The sequence below is a fragment of the Callithrix jacchus genome, chromosome 2 (genome assembly GCF_049354715.1).
Source record: "Callithrix jacchus isolate 240 chromosome 2, calJac240_pri, whole genome shotgun sequence".
Lineage (NCBI taxonomy): Eukaryota > Metazoa > Chordata > Mammalia > Primates > Cebidae > Callithrix > Callithrix jacchus.
Window position 1 is genome coordinate 8,920,293 of NC_133503.1, and position 14,886 is coordinate 8,935,178.

Sequence of the window (14,886 nt, forward strand, 5' to 3'; positions counted from 1 at the left end):
CACCTGTAATCCCAGCACTTTGGGAAGCCGAGGCGAGTGGATCACTTGAGGTCAAGAGTTCGAGATGAGCCTGGCCAACGTGCATGTAACCCTGTCTCTACTAAAAATAAAAAAATTAGCCGGGTGTGGTGGCTCACGCCGATAATCCCAGCTCGGGAGGTTGAGGCAGGAGAATCGCTTGAACCTGGGAGGCAGAGGTTGCAGTGAGCTGAGATCGTGCCACTGCACTCCAGCCTGGGTGACAGAGCAAGTATGTTTTTGTAAAATACTATAAACTTCTGTCTTCCTTCCACATACACACTCATGTTGATCCACTGCACTCCAGCCTGGGTGGCAGAGCGATACTCACCTCAGAAAACAAACAAGCAAACCTCTACCTCTCTCTTCCTTCCCCTACCATTCTGTTGAATAATAATAGAGATATAGATTTATAAAAACGTTTAACGATAACAATTTGCATCCTACTGGTTCAGCATAGCTAATGGCTAATGTTCTCAGAAAGATTATAACGCTAGGAGATCCTCGAGTGTCTTCAAATAATTTTGATAGTTGCATTTTTAGAATTTCTTTTTAACCTTCTGTAACTATCCAGACTGGCTAGAGTGTGCTGTCGTTGCAGATGACACCAGATTTTGGAGGATTAAAATAAGCAAGGACTTACTTCTTGGTCGCACTAAAAGTCTGCTGTGCGTTGTCTGTGAGTCTGTTTCACGTTATCTGCAATCTGGAATCCAAGCTGCTGTGGCGGTCCCACGTAGAACGTTCCCAGTGGCCACTGAGGAGGAAGAGAGAGTGTGGCAAAGTGCAGTCACTTCCCTGACATCCTCAGTCCACGAAAGTCACGTGGCCATACCACATTCAAGTGGGCAAGGAGTCAATCCACATGATCTGAAAGAGACCTTTGTGAATATTTCCAAATAACCCCATGTGACCGCCACACTTCGTTCCCTTAAATCTTCAGTTTTGGCCAGGCCCAGTGGCTCATGCCTGTAATCCCAGCACTTTGGGAGGCCAAGGCAGGTGGACCAGCTGAAGTCAGGAGTTCAAGACCAGCCTGGCCAACATGGTAAAACCCTATCTCTACTAAAAATAACAAAAATTAGCCAGATGTGTTGTCATGTGCCTGTAATCCCAGCTACTCAGGAGGCTGAGGCAGGAGAATCACTTAAACCCAGGGGGTGGAGGTTGCAGTGAGCTGAGATTGCGCCACTGCACTCCAGCCTGGGTGACAAGAGCGAAACGCAAAGAAAAAAAAAAATCTTGTCTTCCTTCCATGTGCTCACTCATGTTGATCTGCTTATCTTTTGCTTACAAATAGAATTAAGCCAAATATTGGAGGGACATGATGTAGCTGACAGATACTTAATTTGCAAGCTCCATTTCAAAAAGTTCTTTTTAGGATTTCAGAGAATTTTTTCAAGGAAATTTCTTAAAGTCAACTTTATTCAGAGGTTAGCAAAACGTATCAGCCAGGCACAGTGGTTCAGGCCTGGCCGACACAGGAGAATGGCTTGAGCCCGGGGTTTTGAGACCAGCCTGTGGTCCCAGCTACTCAGGAGGATGAGGAAGGAGGACGGCTTGAGCCAGGGAGTTGAAGGATGCAGTGAGCCATGATTGCGCCACTGCCCTCCAGACTGGGTGACACTGAGGTCCTGTCTCTAAAAACAAAACAAATAAACAAAAAACTTAAAGAGCTTCGCAAAATTTAGAGTGAACTCTTAAGAGACAGAAGTTCAAAGGGGAGAAGGAAAGAAGGACTTTTTTTCCCGTCCCATCTTTAATACACAAACCCACTGCATCCTTCCTGTGTGTAAGTGAAACTGGCAGCTGGTATAACCATGCTGAACTCTAAACATCACTGGATCAATAAGACACAAATCCTCCTCTCCTCTGGGAAACAGCCTGCTCCTCTCACGTAATCCCTGAGTTTGCTTTATGGGGAGGCTATGTGTAGGTTTAGTGGAAAATATATTCTATAAAAGTTAGCATAAAAATAAATGTTAGCCGGGCTCAGGGGTTCACGTCCTGTAATCCCAGCACTTTGGGAGGCCGAGGCAGGTGGATCATGAGGCCAAGAGATGGAGACCATCCTGGCCAACGGGTTGAAACCCCGTCTCTACTAAAAATACAAAAATTAGCAGAGCATGGTGGTGCGCACCTGTAGTCCCAGCTATTTGGGAGGCTGAGACAGGAGAATTGCTTGAACCTGGGAAGCGGAGGTTGCAGTGAGCCGAGATCGTGCTACTGCACTCCAACCTGGTGACAGAGTGAGACTCTGTCTGGATAAATAAATAAATTTAAAAGACTGGGTGTGGTGGCTCAAGACTTTAATCCCAGAACTCTGGGAGGCCTAGGTAGATGGATCACCTGAGGTCAGCAGTTTGAGACCAGGCTGGTCCAACATGGTGAAACCCCACCTCTACTAAAAATACAAAAATCAGCCAGGCGTGGTGGTGGGCACCTGTAATTCCAGCTACTTGGGAGACTGAAGCAGGAGAATCACTTGAACCTGGGAGGCGGAGGTTGCAGTGAGCCAAGATCATGCCACTGTACTTTGTCTCAAAAAAAAAAAAAAAGGCTGGGAGTGGTGGCTATAATCCCAGCACTTGGGGAGTCTGAGGCAGGCAGATCACTTGAGGCCAGGAGTTCAAGACCAGTGTGGGCAACATGGCAAAACCCTGTCTCTACAAAAAAAAAAAAAAAAATTAGCCAGGTGTGATGGTGTGTGTCTGTATTCTCAGCTGCTTGGGAGCCTACAGTGAGCTGAGATCTCCCCACTGCACTCCAGCCTAAGTGTCAGAGCAACACCCTGTTTTTAAATAAGTAAATATTTTTGTTTTTGTTTTTGTTTTTTTGAGACAGAGTCTCGCTCTGTCACCAGGCGTCAGGCTGGAGTGCAGTAGCGCGATCTCGGCTCACTGCAACCTCCGCCTCCCAGATTCAAGCAATTCTCCTGCCTCAGCTTCCTGGGTAGCTGGGATTACAGGCACGCGCCACCATGCCCAGCTAATTTTTTTGTATTTATAGTAGAGACAGGGTTTCACCATGTTGGCCAGGATGGTCTTGATCTCTTGACCTTGTGATCCGCCCGCCTCCGCCTCCCAAAATGCTGGGATTACATTACACTCACTGTGCCTGGCCAAGTAAATAGTTTTTAAAAAAGGAATTTGTCTGGGCACAGTGGCTCACGCCTGTAATCAGGAATTCGAGACCAGCTGGCCAACATGGGGAAAACCCATCTCTACTAAAAATACAAAAATTAGCTGGGCATGGTGGCAGGTGCCTGTAATTCCAGCTACTTAGGAGGCTGAGCCAGGAGAATCACTTGAACCTGAGAGGCGGAGGTTGCCATGAGCCGAGATCCCACCATTGCACTCCAGCCTGGGCAACAAGAGTGAAACTCAATCTCAACAAAAAAAGAAAGAAAGAAAGAAAAAAAACAGGGCTGGGTACGGTGGCTCACACCTGTAATCCTAGCACTTTGAGAGGCCAAGGAAGGCAGACCACTTTGAGACCGGTCTAGGCAACATGGTGAAACCCCATTTTTACAAAAAATACAAAAATTAGCCAGGTGTGGTGGCGCTCACCTGTAGTCCCAGCTACTGGGGAGGTTGCGGTTGGAGGATTGATTGAATCCAGGGGGCAGATGTTATAGGAAGCCGTGATTGTTCCACTGCACTCCAGCCTGAGTGACAGAGCAAGACCCTGTCTCAAAATAAAATAAAAGTTAGCATTACTATTCAGGAGCTCATGGGCAAGTCACTAAATGCCTTTAAATTTCAGTTTCTTCGCCTCTAGAGGAAGGTTTGAACAAGATCTCTTGTGAACACCCTCACAGCTCTGAATGTGGGTTTCAGACTCTGAATTTTTACCACTTTCTTATTGCTTCTCTTGCACAGGGATCATGGCCCAGGTAGCAGGGTCCACTCTGCCCGCTGAAGAAGAGCCCTCCTCAGAGAGCAGGATGGTGGTGACATTCCTCGTGTCTGCCCTCGAGTCCATGGTGAGACAGCCTGACACTTGTCCAACATGCCACAGATGGATTGTGTCGAGATGACAGAATCATGAAACACTTCAGCATCCCTTTTATTTTTGAGAAGGAATCTCACCCTGTCACCCAGGATGGAGTGCGGTGGCGTGATCTCAGCTCACAGCAACTTCTGTCTCCTGGGTTCAAGCAATTCTCCTGCCTCAGCCTCCTGAGTAGCTGGGATTATGGGCATGCACCACCATGCCTGGCTAATTTTTGTATTTTTAATAGAGACAGGGTTTTACCATATCTGCCAGGCTGGTCTCGAACTCCTGACCTCAGGTAATCTGCCCACCTTGGCCCCCCAAAGTGCTGGGATTACAGGCCTTAGCCACTGCGCCCGGCTGCTTCAGTATCACTTTTGATGTTTGCCTTCTGCCTGACATATATGTAAGGGTGTCCTTTATAGAGGATAATGGGCTTTTCAGATTATTTACATATTTGTTTATTACATTATGGATGCCATTATGTAAAGCTTCCCAGATCTGAAATGTAATGAATGGTAACCTATTTTACCATGTTTGAGAATATTTTTAAAACCTAAATTCAAAAGTAAATAGGCCACCATACCAGCTAATTTTTGTATTTTTAGTAGAGACAGGGTTTTACCATGTTGGCCAGGTTGGTCCCGATCTCCTGACCTCGTGATCTGCCCACCTCAGCCTCCCTAAGTACAGGGATTACAGGCATGAGCTGCCGCCACCTGGCCTGATTTTGTATTTTATTTATTTTATTTTTTTTTTTATTTTGAGGTGGAGACTTGCTCTGTCTCCCAGGTTGGAGTGCAATGGCGTGATCTCGGCTCACTGCAACCTCCACCTCCCAGGTTCAATCAATTCTCCTGTCTCAACCTTCCAAGTAGCTGGGATTACAGGCTCCTGCCACTGCGCCCAGCTAATTTTTGTATTTTTAGTCGAGACGGGGTTTCCCCATGTTGGCCAGGCTGGTCTCAAACTCCTGACCTTGTGATCCACGCCTCAGCCTCCCAAAGTACTGGGATTACAGGCGTGAGCCACCGCGCCAAGCCCTAATTTTGTATTCTTAAAGCAGCCCTCCCAGCCCCACGATCTTGGATCGGCCCTTGTAGGTCATACATTGCTTTTCGCTTCTGTTTCAGTGTAAGGAATTGGCCAAGTCCAAGGCAGAAGTGGCCTGCATCGCTGTGTACGAAACAGACGTGTTTGTCGTCGGAACCGAGAGAGGATGCGCTTTCGTTAATGCCAGGACGGATTTTCAGAAAGACTTTGCGAAATACTGTAGGTGTTTGTGATTTTACCCTTTGTATTCCCAACCTCGAAATGACTGCAGGCAAGACTTACGTAGTGTTTTCTTCTAAGGTATCGTAAGCATTCTCCTAGAAATGACCCTAACACACCTTGGATTCAGCTCACCAAGTAAACACAGCTTAACACTGCAGAGCCCAAGACAAATGGCCACTGTCTTTTGTAGGCCCTCAGCAGTAATCTGGTTTCTTAGAAGAAATTTCGATGACATAGAACAAATTATCCTTAATTTCTAAAATAAACATATTTTACAACATACTTTAGTCCTTTCCAAAGGAAAGGGAAAAAGCTTTTCCAGGGCTTGTTGTGTATTACTGTCTGTTAATAACCATTATACACTTATAGAATCCTTTTCTCCTTGGTTTTTTGAGACAGAGTACGATCTCGTCTCACTGCAACCTCCACCTCCAGAGTTCGAGTGATTCTCCTGCCTCAGCCTCCTGAGTAGCTGGGACTACAGGCACCCTCCAGCATGCCTGGTAATTTTTACATCTTTGGTAGAGATGAGGTTTCACCCCGTTGGCCAGGCTGATCTTGAACTCCTGACCTCAAGTGATCTGCCTGCCTCAGCCTCCCAAAGTGCTAGGATGACAGGTGTGAGCCATTGCCTGTAATCATCGCCTGGCCGTTTTTCCCTTTTCATACTTTGGCAATTTCAGAGTCTCCAGGATGTCAAGGTGTGCTGCAAACATCCAGCGTGAGTGAGCATATGTGGCCATATGTCAAGGAACTTCTCTGCAATGTTAAAAACTACACCTCTGCCAGGTACGGAGACTCACACCTGTAATCCCAGCGTTTTGGGAGACCAAGTCAGGTGGATCACTTGAGCTCAGGAGTTGGAGATCATCCTGGGAAACATGGCAAAACTCTATCTCTACTAAAAAAAAATACAAAAAAATTAGCTAGGTGTGGCGTCCTACACCTGTTGTCTTAGTTACTCAGGAGGCTCAGGTGGGAGGATCGCTTGAGCCTGGGAGGTCAAGGCTGCAGTGTGCTGTGATCACACCACTGCACTCCAGTCTGGGCGATAGAGCAAGACCTGCTCTCAAAACAAAACAAAACCAGACACAAAAACCTACACCTTTTTTTTTTTTTTGAGACAGAGCCTTGTTCTCTTGCCCAGGCTGGTCCAGAGAGTTCCATCGGCACACTGGAGGGCATCTTCCTTATAATGCCCAGCAAGTCTTGCAGGCACTCACAGGGCAACTGTCTAGTGATTTCCGCCAGTACCCCCCAAGAGCAGGCCCCTGCTTGTCAGCCACGCGTGGACACCCCCACAGGCTTCCCCACTATCTACTGGGCTATGGCCAAATCCTAGTTAATGAGGTCTGGATCTTGGCCCTGGGAGGCCACCCCGTTCCTGGAGTTGCTCCCTCCTGGGTCCCATGCCTCAGTCCAGCGGTCACAGATGCTCCTGCAGCCTGCTGCTCATGTTCTCTTTAGAGTCCTCAGTCCCCCTCACAGTGAATCCCATGTTACCAGTTAATAATTCTTCGAGGAAACGTCGTTACATATTGGTCTAAATCAGTACAGCTTCTATGGAAAACAGTACGCAGATTTCTCAAAGAACTAAACGTAAACTCCCATTCATTCCAGCAAGGCCACGACTTGGCGTCTACCCATAGGAAAAGAACTCATTCTATCCAAAATGCTTTGTTTCTTTATCACCGTGCTATTCACGACGCACAGACGTGCAGTCGAACTGAGCATCCCTCGCCAGACGACTGGATAAAGAAAGTGTGGTGCACACACAAAGGGGTGCTACTCAGCCATAAAAGAGAACGAAGTGGTCGGCGCCGTGGCTCACACCTGTCATCCAAGCACTTTGGGAGCCCAGGGCGGGTGGATCACTTGAGATCAGGAGTTCCAGACCAGCCTGGGCATCATGGCGAAACCCCGTCTCTACTAAAAGTACAAAAATTAGCTGGGCGTGGGGCACATGCCTGTATTCCCAGCTACTGGGGTGGCTGAGGCAGGAGAATTGCTTGAACCCGGGAGGCAGAGGTTGCAGTGAGCTGAGATTGTGCCACTGCACTCCAGCCTGGGTGACAGAGTCTCAAAAAAAAAAAAAAAAAAATGGATGAAATGATGTATTTTGCAGCAACATGGATAGAACTGGAGGCTATTGTCTTTATCATTTGACTTAAAAAGGCAAATGCTCTTACTTAAAAGAGGGGCTAAATTATGGGTGCACATGGATATAGAGTGTGTGGCTGGGGGCAGTGGCTCATCCCTGTAATCTCAGCACTTTGGGAGGCCGAGGTGAGGGGATCACTTGAGGCCAGGAGGGCAAGACCAGCCTGGCTAACATGGTGAAACCCTCTCTTTACTGAAAGTACAAAAATGAACCCAGTGTGGTGGCGCACACCTGTAATCCCAACTACTCGGGAGACTGAGGCAGGAGAATCGCTTGAACCTGGGAGGCGGAGGTTGCCATGAGCTGAGATTACACCCCTGCACTCCAGCATAGGCGACAGAGTGAGACTCTATTTCAAAACAAACAAACAAATAACCAAACAAAACCTGCTCATAGAGTGTGCATAACAGACATTGGAGACTCAGAGGGGTGGGAGGCAGGAGGCGGGTGAGGGATGGTAAGGGAGGACTTCATGGGTGCACTGTACGTTAATTGGGCGACGGGCACACTTAAAGCCCAGACTTCACCAACGACACAATATATTCGTGTAAGAAAACGATGCCTCTTAACTTAATACCAAAACCTTTCTGTGTTTAAATGACTGTGGTTTCTGTCTCCTGACTGGACTGAGTGAAACAGTTTCAGAACTTTTGGAGGACCCATTGATTCTGGGGCTAGTCTTGAAAGGTTTCAGGCAGATAGTCTCCCTACATGATCACTGTCACTTTTCAACTGCATAACACATCAAATTTCTGTTATAAAGATAATTTCTGGCTGGGTACAGTGCTTCACACCTGTAATCCCAGCACTTTGGGAGGCTGAGATGGGAGGATCACTTGAGGCCAGGAGTTAGAGGCCAACCTGGGCAACAAAGGGAGGTCCCATCTCTTAAAAACAAATTAAAAGTTAGCCAAGTGTGGCAGTGCACTCCTGTAAGCCTTGCTACTCGGGAGGCTGAGGTGGGAGGATCACTTGAGGCCAGGAGTTAGAGGCCAACCTGGGCAACAAAGGGCGATCCCATCTCTTAAAAACAAATTGAAAGTTAGCCAGGTGTGGCAGTGCACTCCTGTAAGCCTTGCTACTTGGGAGGCTGAGGTGGGAGGATCACTTGAGGCCAGAAATCTGAGGCTACAGAGAGCTTTGGTCATCCCACTGCACTCCAGCCTGGGCAGCAGAGCGATAGGAATAATTTCCTTAAACTACTGCTATTTATTTATATGTTGAATTTTTTATAGTTCTCTAACCTGTTTATCATAAATACCATTCTTCGTTTTTCTTTAAAATATCTTGTTTTATATTTATTCACGTTTCTTCCCTCTTTTATTTCAATACCAGACAGTACAGAATTGTACCGCACAAATGCCTAGATACTGACCTTGTGCTCACCGTGCATTTGCAGGCGTTGCAGAGGGGCTGCGTGAGATGAAACCTCCCTGCCCCATGAACGGGATGCAGGTCCACTCGGGAGAAACGGAAATTCTCAGGAAGGCAGTGGAGGACTATTTCTGCCTTTGTTATGGTAATGTTCACTTTAAGCATGAATTCTCTAAATCGTTCACCAAGGAAGAGGACAGCATCACAGACAGTCTTATTGGCATGACTACTTAGAATGTTTTGAACATTTTTTTTTTTTTTGAGATGGAGTCTCCCTGTTGCCCAGGCTGGAGTGCAACGGTGTGATCTTGGCTCACTGCAACCTCTGCCTCCAAGGGTCAAGCAATTCTCCCACCTCAGCCTCCTGAGTAGCTAGGATTACAGGCACTCACCACCACACCCAGCTAATCTTTTTTTTGTATTTTTAGTAGAGATGGGGTTTCACTATATTGGCCAGGCTGGTCTCGAGATCCTGACCTTGTGATCCACCTGACTGGGCCTCCCAAAGTGCTGGGATTACAGGCATAAGCCACCAGGCCCAGCTGTTTTGAATATTTTTAAACCCATATTCTCATCAAGTGGAGAGCCAGTCTTTTTTTTTTTCTTTCTTTCTTTTTTAGACAGTCTTGCTCTCTCACCCAGGCTTGTGTGCAATTGCACAATCTCAGCTCACTGCAAACTCTGCCTCCTGGGTTCAAGCAATTCTCCCACCCCAGCCTCCAGAGTAGCTGGGATTACAGGTGCCCACCACCACGCCCAGCTAATTTTTGTATTTTTAGTAGAGACAGGGTTTCACCATGTTGGCCAGGCTGGTCTCGAACAGCTGACCTTGGGTGATCTGCCCACCTCGGCCTCGCAGAGTGCTGGGATTACAGGCATGAGCCACTGCGACAGGTCACCAGTTCTTAATTACCAGATTAAGTGTTCCTTAGAAGATGATATGGATCTTGGATCTTCTGATCTATGGAAACTTCTGTATCGATCACTCTTTTTTCCTTGATCCCATTTTAGAGAGCCCCCCACGAAGGCCATCGTGTTGTTAAAGACAGTGTTGGCTCAGTCACCTCCCTCACGCCTCAGCTGTCTTTCCACCTACCCGTGTCTTTCCATAGGCATGAAGATGGGAATTTAAAAAAAAAAGAAAGAAAAAGAGAAAAACTGCACGTGGTGGCTTGAGCCCACAATCCAGGCTACTTGGGAGGCTAAGGCAGGAGGATCGTTTGAGCCCAGGAGTTCAAGACCAGACCAAGCAACATAGTGAGACCTGTCTCTACAAAATAAAAATAATTTTCAAAAATGCCTTTGCATTGTTTTAAAAAGCTAGGTAACAGATGGAGAGCAAGAGCAAACCCCGTCTCTACTAAAAATACAAAAATTAGCTGGGAATGGTGGTGCGTGCCTGTAATCCCAGATAGATAACAGGCTGGGCATGGTGGCTCACACCTATAATCCCAGCACTTTGGGAGGCCGAGGTGGGCGGATCACCTGAGATCAGGAGTTTGAGACCAGCCTGGCCAACATGGTGAAACTATGTCTCTACTAAAAATACAAAAATGAGCTGGGCATGGTGGGAGGCGCCTGTAATCCCAACTACTCAGGAGGCAGAGGCAAGAGAATTGCTTCAACCCAGGAGGCGGAGGTTGCTGTGTGCCCAGCCAAGACCCTGTTTCTTAATTAAAAAACAAACAAACCAAAAACAAAACAAAACAAAAAAACTAGGTTAGGCTCAGTGGCTCACGCCTGTAATCCTAGCACTTTGGGAGGCTGAGGCAGGTGGATGACCCGAGGTCAGGAGTTTGAGACCAGTCTGGGCAACATGGTGAAACCCTGTCTCTACTGAAATACAAAAGAAATTAGCCAGGCGTGGCAGCGGGCGCCTGTAGTCCCAGCTACTTGGGAGGCTGAGGCTGAGGTTTCAGTGAGCAGAGATCACACCACTGCACTCCAGCCTGGGTGACAGAGCCAGACTCAGCCTCTACAAAACAAAACACAGCTAAACTGGGGGAACATTAGGTTCACACCATCTAAAGATGTTTGCCTCTTCCTGTAGGTAAAGCCTTAGGGACGACGGTGATGGTGCCTGTTCCCTATGAGAAGATGCTTCAAGATCAGTCGGCTGTGGTGGCGCAGGGACTTCCCGAAGGCGTTGCCTTTCAGCACCCTGAGAATTACGACCTGGCCACGCTGAAATGGATTTTGGAGAACAAAGCAGGGATTTCATTCATCATAAACAGGTGACACTCTGCACCCCGGCCCCCTCCATTTATTTAAAGATGAAAAACTGATAGCCTCGTTTTAATTCACTCGTGCATTCCACCGTTGCGTTTCAGAGTTGATTGCTGAGCTATGTCGTGCTTTTTTCACATGTCCGTGCTGGGTAACCGTGTTGCTTTCCTTGCAGACCCTTCCTAGACCCGGAGAGTCAGCTGGGTAAGTGACGGCTTCTCGGGTCTGGGGGCTCTTCTGAGCTTCTGAACCACTTCTTTATTAAAACCTGAATGTGAGTGAGGTGGGAGCTTAGAGGATGGGCCGGTAGGTACAGCAGACCGCCAGGGCGTACGTACACCTGGGTAACAAGCCTGCACGTTCTGCACAGAGATCCCGTTTTTTTTTTTTTTTTTTAAAGGATAAATAAAGAAACTTTTTAAAAAAGTAGGCCAGGCACGGTGCTCACGCCTGTAATCCCAGCACTTTGGGAGGCTGAGGCGGGTGGATCACAAGGTCGAGAGATCGAGACCATCCTGGTCAACATGGTGAAACCCCGTCTCTACTAAAAATACAAAAGATTAGCTGGGCATGGTGGCGCGTGCCTGTAATCCCAGCTACTCAGGAGGCTGAGGCAGGAGAATTGCCTGAACCCAGGAGGCGGAGACTGCGATGAGCCGAGGTCGCACCATTGCACTCCAGCCTGGGTAACAAGAGCAAGACTCCGCCTCAAAAAAAAAAGTAAAATATTAGGAACAGATACTCAGTGCCATAAATAAAAATCAGCACAGAGACAAAGGATTTTTCAGCAATGCTTTACCTCCCGCACTTCAGGAAGGGCGCCCTCGCCAGCCATCATGCCACGAGAGTACAATGAACAAAGGAAAAGCGGACATATTTATCCCTTATGCATTTGGGGTTGTGTTTACTGCTGTGTCTGATCTCTGTTGGTAGGAAATCTAAACTAAAACCTGATTGGCTAACAACTTAAAACTTTTTTAAACAGGTAAAAGCCATGGAGAAGTTCAAATAAGGGAGGCACATAGCCTGTGAGCTGGGACATGCCTGTGAGCACGTCCAGCACAGGCATCTTGGTTAAAGTACAGGGATGTAGAATGTACTATGTGCCTATGAGCATGTTTAACAGCTCTATAGGAGAGGGCTTCACAGAGTTTTACTAGTGCACTTATATTCTTTAACAAGAAAGGAAACTTTGAAGAGGAATTTTTACTTCCCACATAAAAATACATTTGGATCTGTAAAAATAAAAATGTGAGCACAGTGGCTCACACCTGGAATCCCAGCACTTTGGGAGACAGAGGCAGGCAGATCACTTGAGGTCAGGAGTTAGAGACTAGCCTGGCCAACAGGGTGAAACTCCATCTCTATTAAAGATCCAAAAGTTAGCCGGGTGTGGTGGCGAGTGCCTGTAATCCCAGCTACTTGGGAGGCTGAGGTGGGAGAAGCGCTTGAACTGGGATGTGGAATTCGCAGTGAGCCGATATCACGCCACTACAGTCCAGGCTGGGCAACAGAATGAGACCCTCAAAAAAAAAAAAAAAAGGATGTCTTAAAAAAAAACATGTTTTGCTGAGACTGCGTAGGTGGAGTAAGGAGACAGCAGGGGTGGGGGTGGCACAGTTCACAGAGCACCTGCTGGGGCCACGACATGCTCTAGTTCTTCTTAGCCGGGGAATAAACACAATGTCAAGTCTGCTTTGGGGGCAATGTTGAGTTCCTGATGTCCTCTAACTCACATTACAGGAGAAGTGAGAGGGGCAGGGTGGCAGGTGGCCATGGAATATTGTCCCAGCTGACCTGTATCATCATAATAGAAAAACAACAGTGGTCTCCCGTCATCCTCAGGGGATACGCTCCAAGACCCCCAGTGGATGCCCGGACCCATGGATTGTACAGAACCCTACGTATACTCTGATTTTCCCTGTCCATACATACCTATGAGAAAGGTTAATTTATATCTCAAGCACAGGCTGGGCACAGTGGCTCACGCCTGTAATTACCTGTAATCCTAGCATTTTAAGAGGCCGAGGCAGGCAGATAACCTGAGGTTGGGAGTTTGAGACCAGCCTGACCAAAATGGAGAAACCCTATCTCTACTAAAAATACAAAATTAGCTGGGCGTGGTGGCACACGCCTGTAATCCCAGCTACTCGGGAGGCTGAGGCAGGAGAATTGCTTGAACCTGGGAGGCAGAGGTTTCAGTGAGCCAAGAGCACACCATTGCACTCCAGCCTGGGCAACAAGAGTGAAACTCCATCTCAAAAAAAAAAAACTTAGCCAGGTGTGGTGGCTCATGCCTGTAATCCCAGCTACTTGGGAGGCTGAAGTAGGTGAATTGCTTAAACCTTGTAGGCAAGGGTTGCAGTGAGCTGAGTTCGCACCACTGCACTCCAGCCCAGGCAACAGAGCAAGAGCCTTCTCAAAATGAATGAATGAATGAATGAATGAATGAATGAATGAATAAAGCATAGTAGGAGATTAACAACAATAACTAAAGACAAAACAGCACGATTATAACAATATGCCCGCATTTCTACTCTTGCACCTTGAGGCCATTATGAAGTCAAATAAAGGTGACTTGATGAGCAGAAGCACCCTGGCCATCCCTGGACCATCAATCTGATAACAGAGCCAGCTACCCAGTGACCCGTGGGCTAGTAGTGTAGACAGCGTGGATGGCAGGACAAAGGGATGAGTCACATCGCAGGCAGGACGGTGGGACACTTCATCGTGCTGCCCAGAACAACGTGGGATTTCAAACTTCTGAATTATTTCTAGAATTTTCCCTTTACACTTTGTAGGCCTTGATTCACCTCAGGGAAAGCAAAACCACTGATCAAGGAGGAGCTACTGTCGCAGTAGCTGAAACTTAGCGCTTATAACGTGCCAGGCACTGCTCTAGTCATTTTGGATGCATTCATGAATCCTCCCACAACCACTGTGTCCATAAGGAAACAGTGGGAGAAGGAGCTTCAGTGACTTGCTGGAGGCAGCCCAGCTGGTGAGCTGAGGCTCAGCCCCACGCCTATGCTCTAACCCTAAAACACTCCTCAGTAGCCCCCAGCTTGCCCACACCAGTGACCCCAGAACACAGGGACTGCTTTGAGTCAGTCGGTCTCCCAGTGACTTTTCCACGATGGCTTCCATCAGGGAGTTCCATTTTCTGTGTCTTTGCTTTCAATTTCTGTTCCTTTGGATGTTAGTCATTTTCCAAAGCGCTAAAAGGAGCTGGTGTGTGTCTTTTTATTTCTGCACAGGTGGCCGTGAGATGGTAACAGATGCTGAGAGATCCATAGTATCACCAAGTGAAAGGTAAAAGATAAACAACAGCCACTACAATCTGCATCTGTGCACAACGTGTTGGTCTTTGCATGACAGAAAGGCCCCTTAGAGCATTTGAGGTGTAGTGCGAAGGGTTAATGTGCTTCTTCTCTTCCTCATTTTCTACCCTATTCTTTGTCCAAAAGGACCTTTGGAATTAGAAGACTATTTTCAGTAGACACGTTATGAAGAACAACTTATGAAGAACATTAATGTTGAGGCCAGGTGTGATGGTTCACACCTGTAATCCCAGCACTTTGGGAGGCCAAGGCGGGTGGAACATGAGGTCAAGAGATTGAGACCATCCTGCCCAACATGATGAAACCCTGTCTCTACTGAAAATACAAAAATTAGCCAGGCATGGTGGTGCACACCTGTAGTCCCAGCTACTTGGGAGGCTGAGGCAGGAGAATCGCTTGAACCCAGGAGGTGGAGATTGCAGTAAGCCAAGATTGTGCCACTGCACTCCAGCCTGGGTGACAGAGCGAGACTTCATCTCAAAAAAGAAAAAAAAA

The 14,886-nt window shown here is 47.4% G+C and overlaps 1 protein-coding gene across 6 annotated transcripts in view; it reads left to right on the top strand.

Moving 5' to 3' along the window:
* LOC100394080 (general transcription factor II-I repeat domain-containing protein 2B) overlaps positions 1-14,886 on the top strand; it is a 52,995-nt gene that overhangs the window by 6,974 nt on the left and 31,135 nt on the right. For all 6 annotated transcript variants that reach the window (XR_008477608.2, XM_035279643.3, XM_035279650.3 and 3 more), the window contains exons 2-7: positions 3,900-4,003; positions 5,148-5,286; positions 8,850-8,969; positions 10,875-11,058; positions 11,226-11,254; positions 14,308-14,362. Coding sequence is in view for 5 of the 6 variants with exons in the window: in XM_054247348.2 (XP_054103323.2) it covers positions 3,900-4,003; positions 5,148-5,286; positions 8,850-8,969; positions 10,875-11,058; positions 11,226-11,254; positions 14,308-14,362 (631 nt within the window). In the remaining variant the exon portion in view is untranslated. The remainder of the gene's footprint in view (positions 1-3,899; positions 4,004-5,147; positions 5,287-8,849; positions 8,970-10,874; positions 11,059-11,225; positions 11,255-14,307; positions 14,363-14,886) is intronic.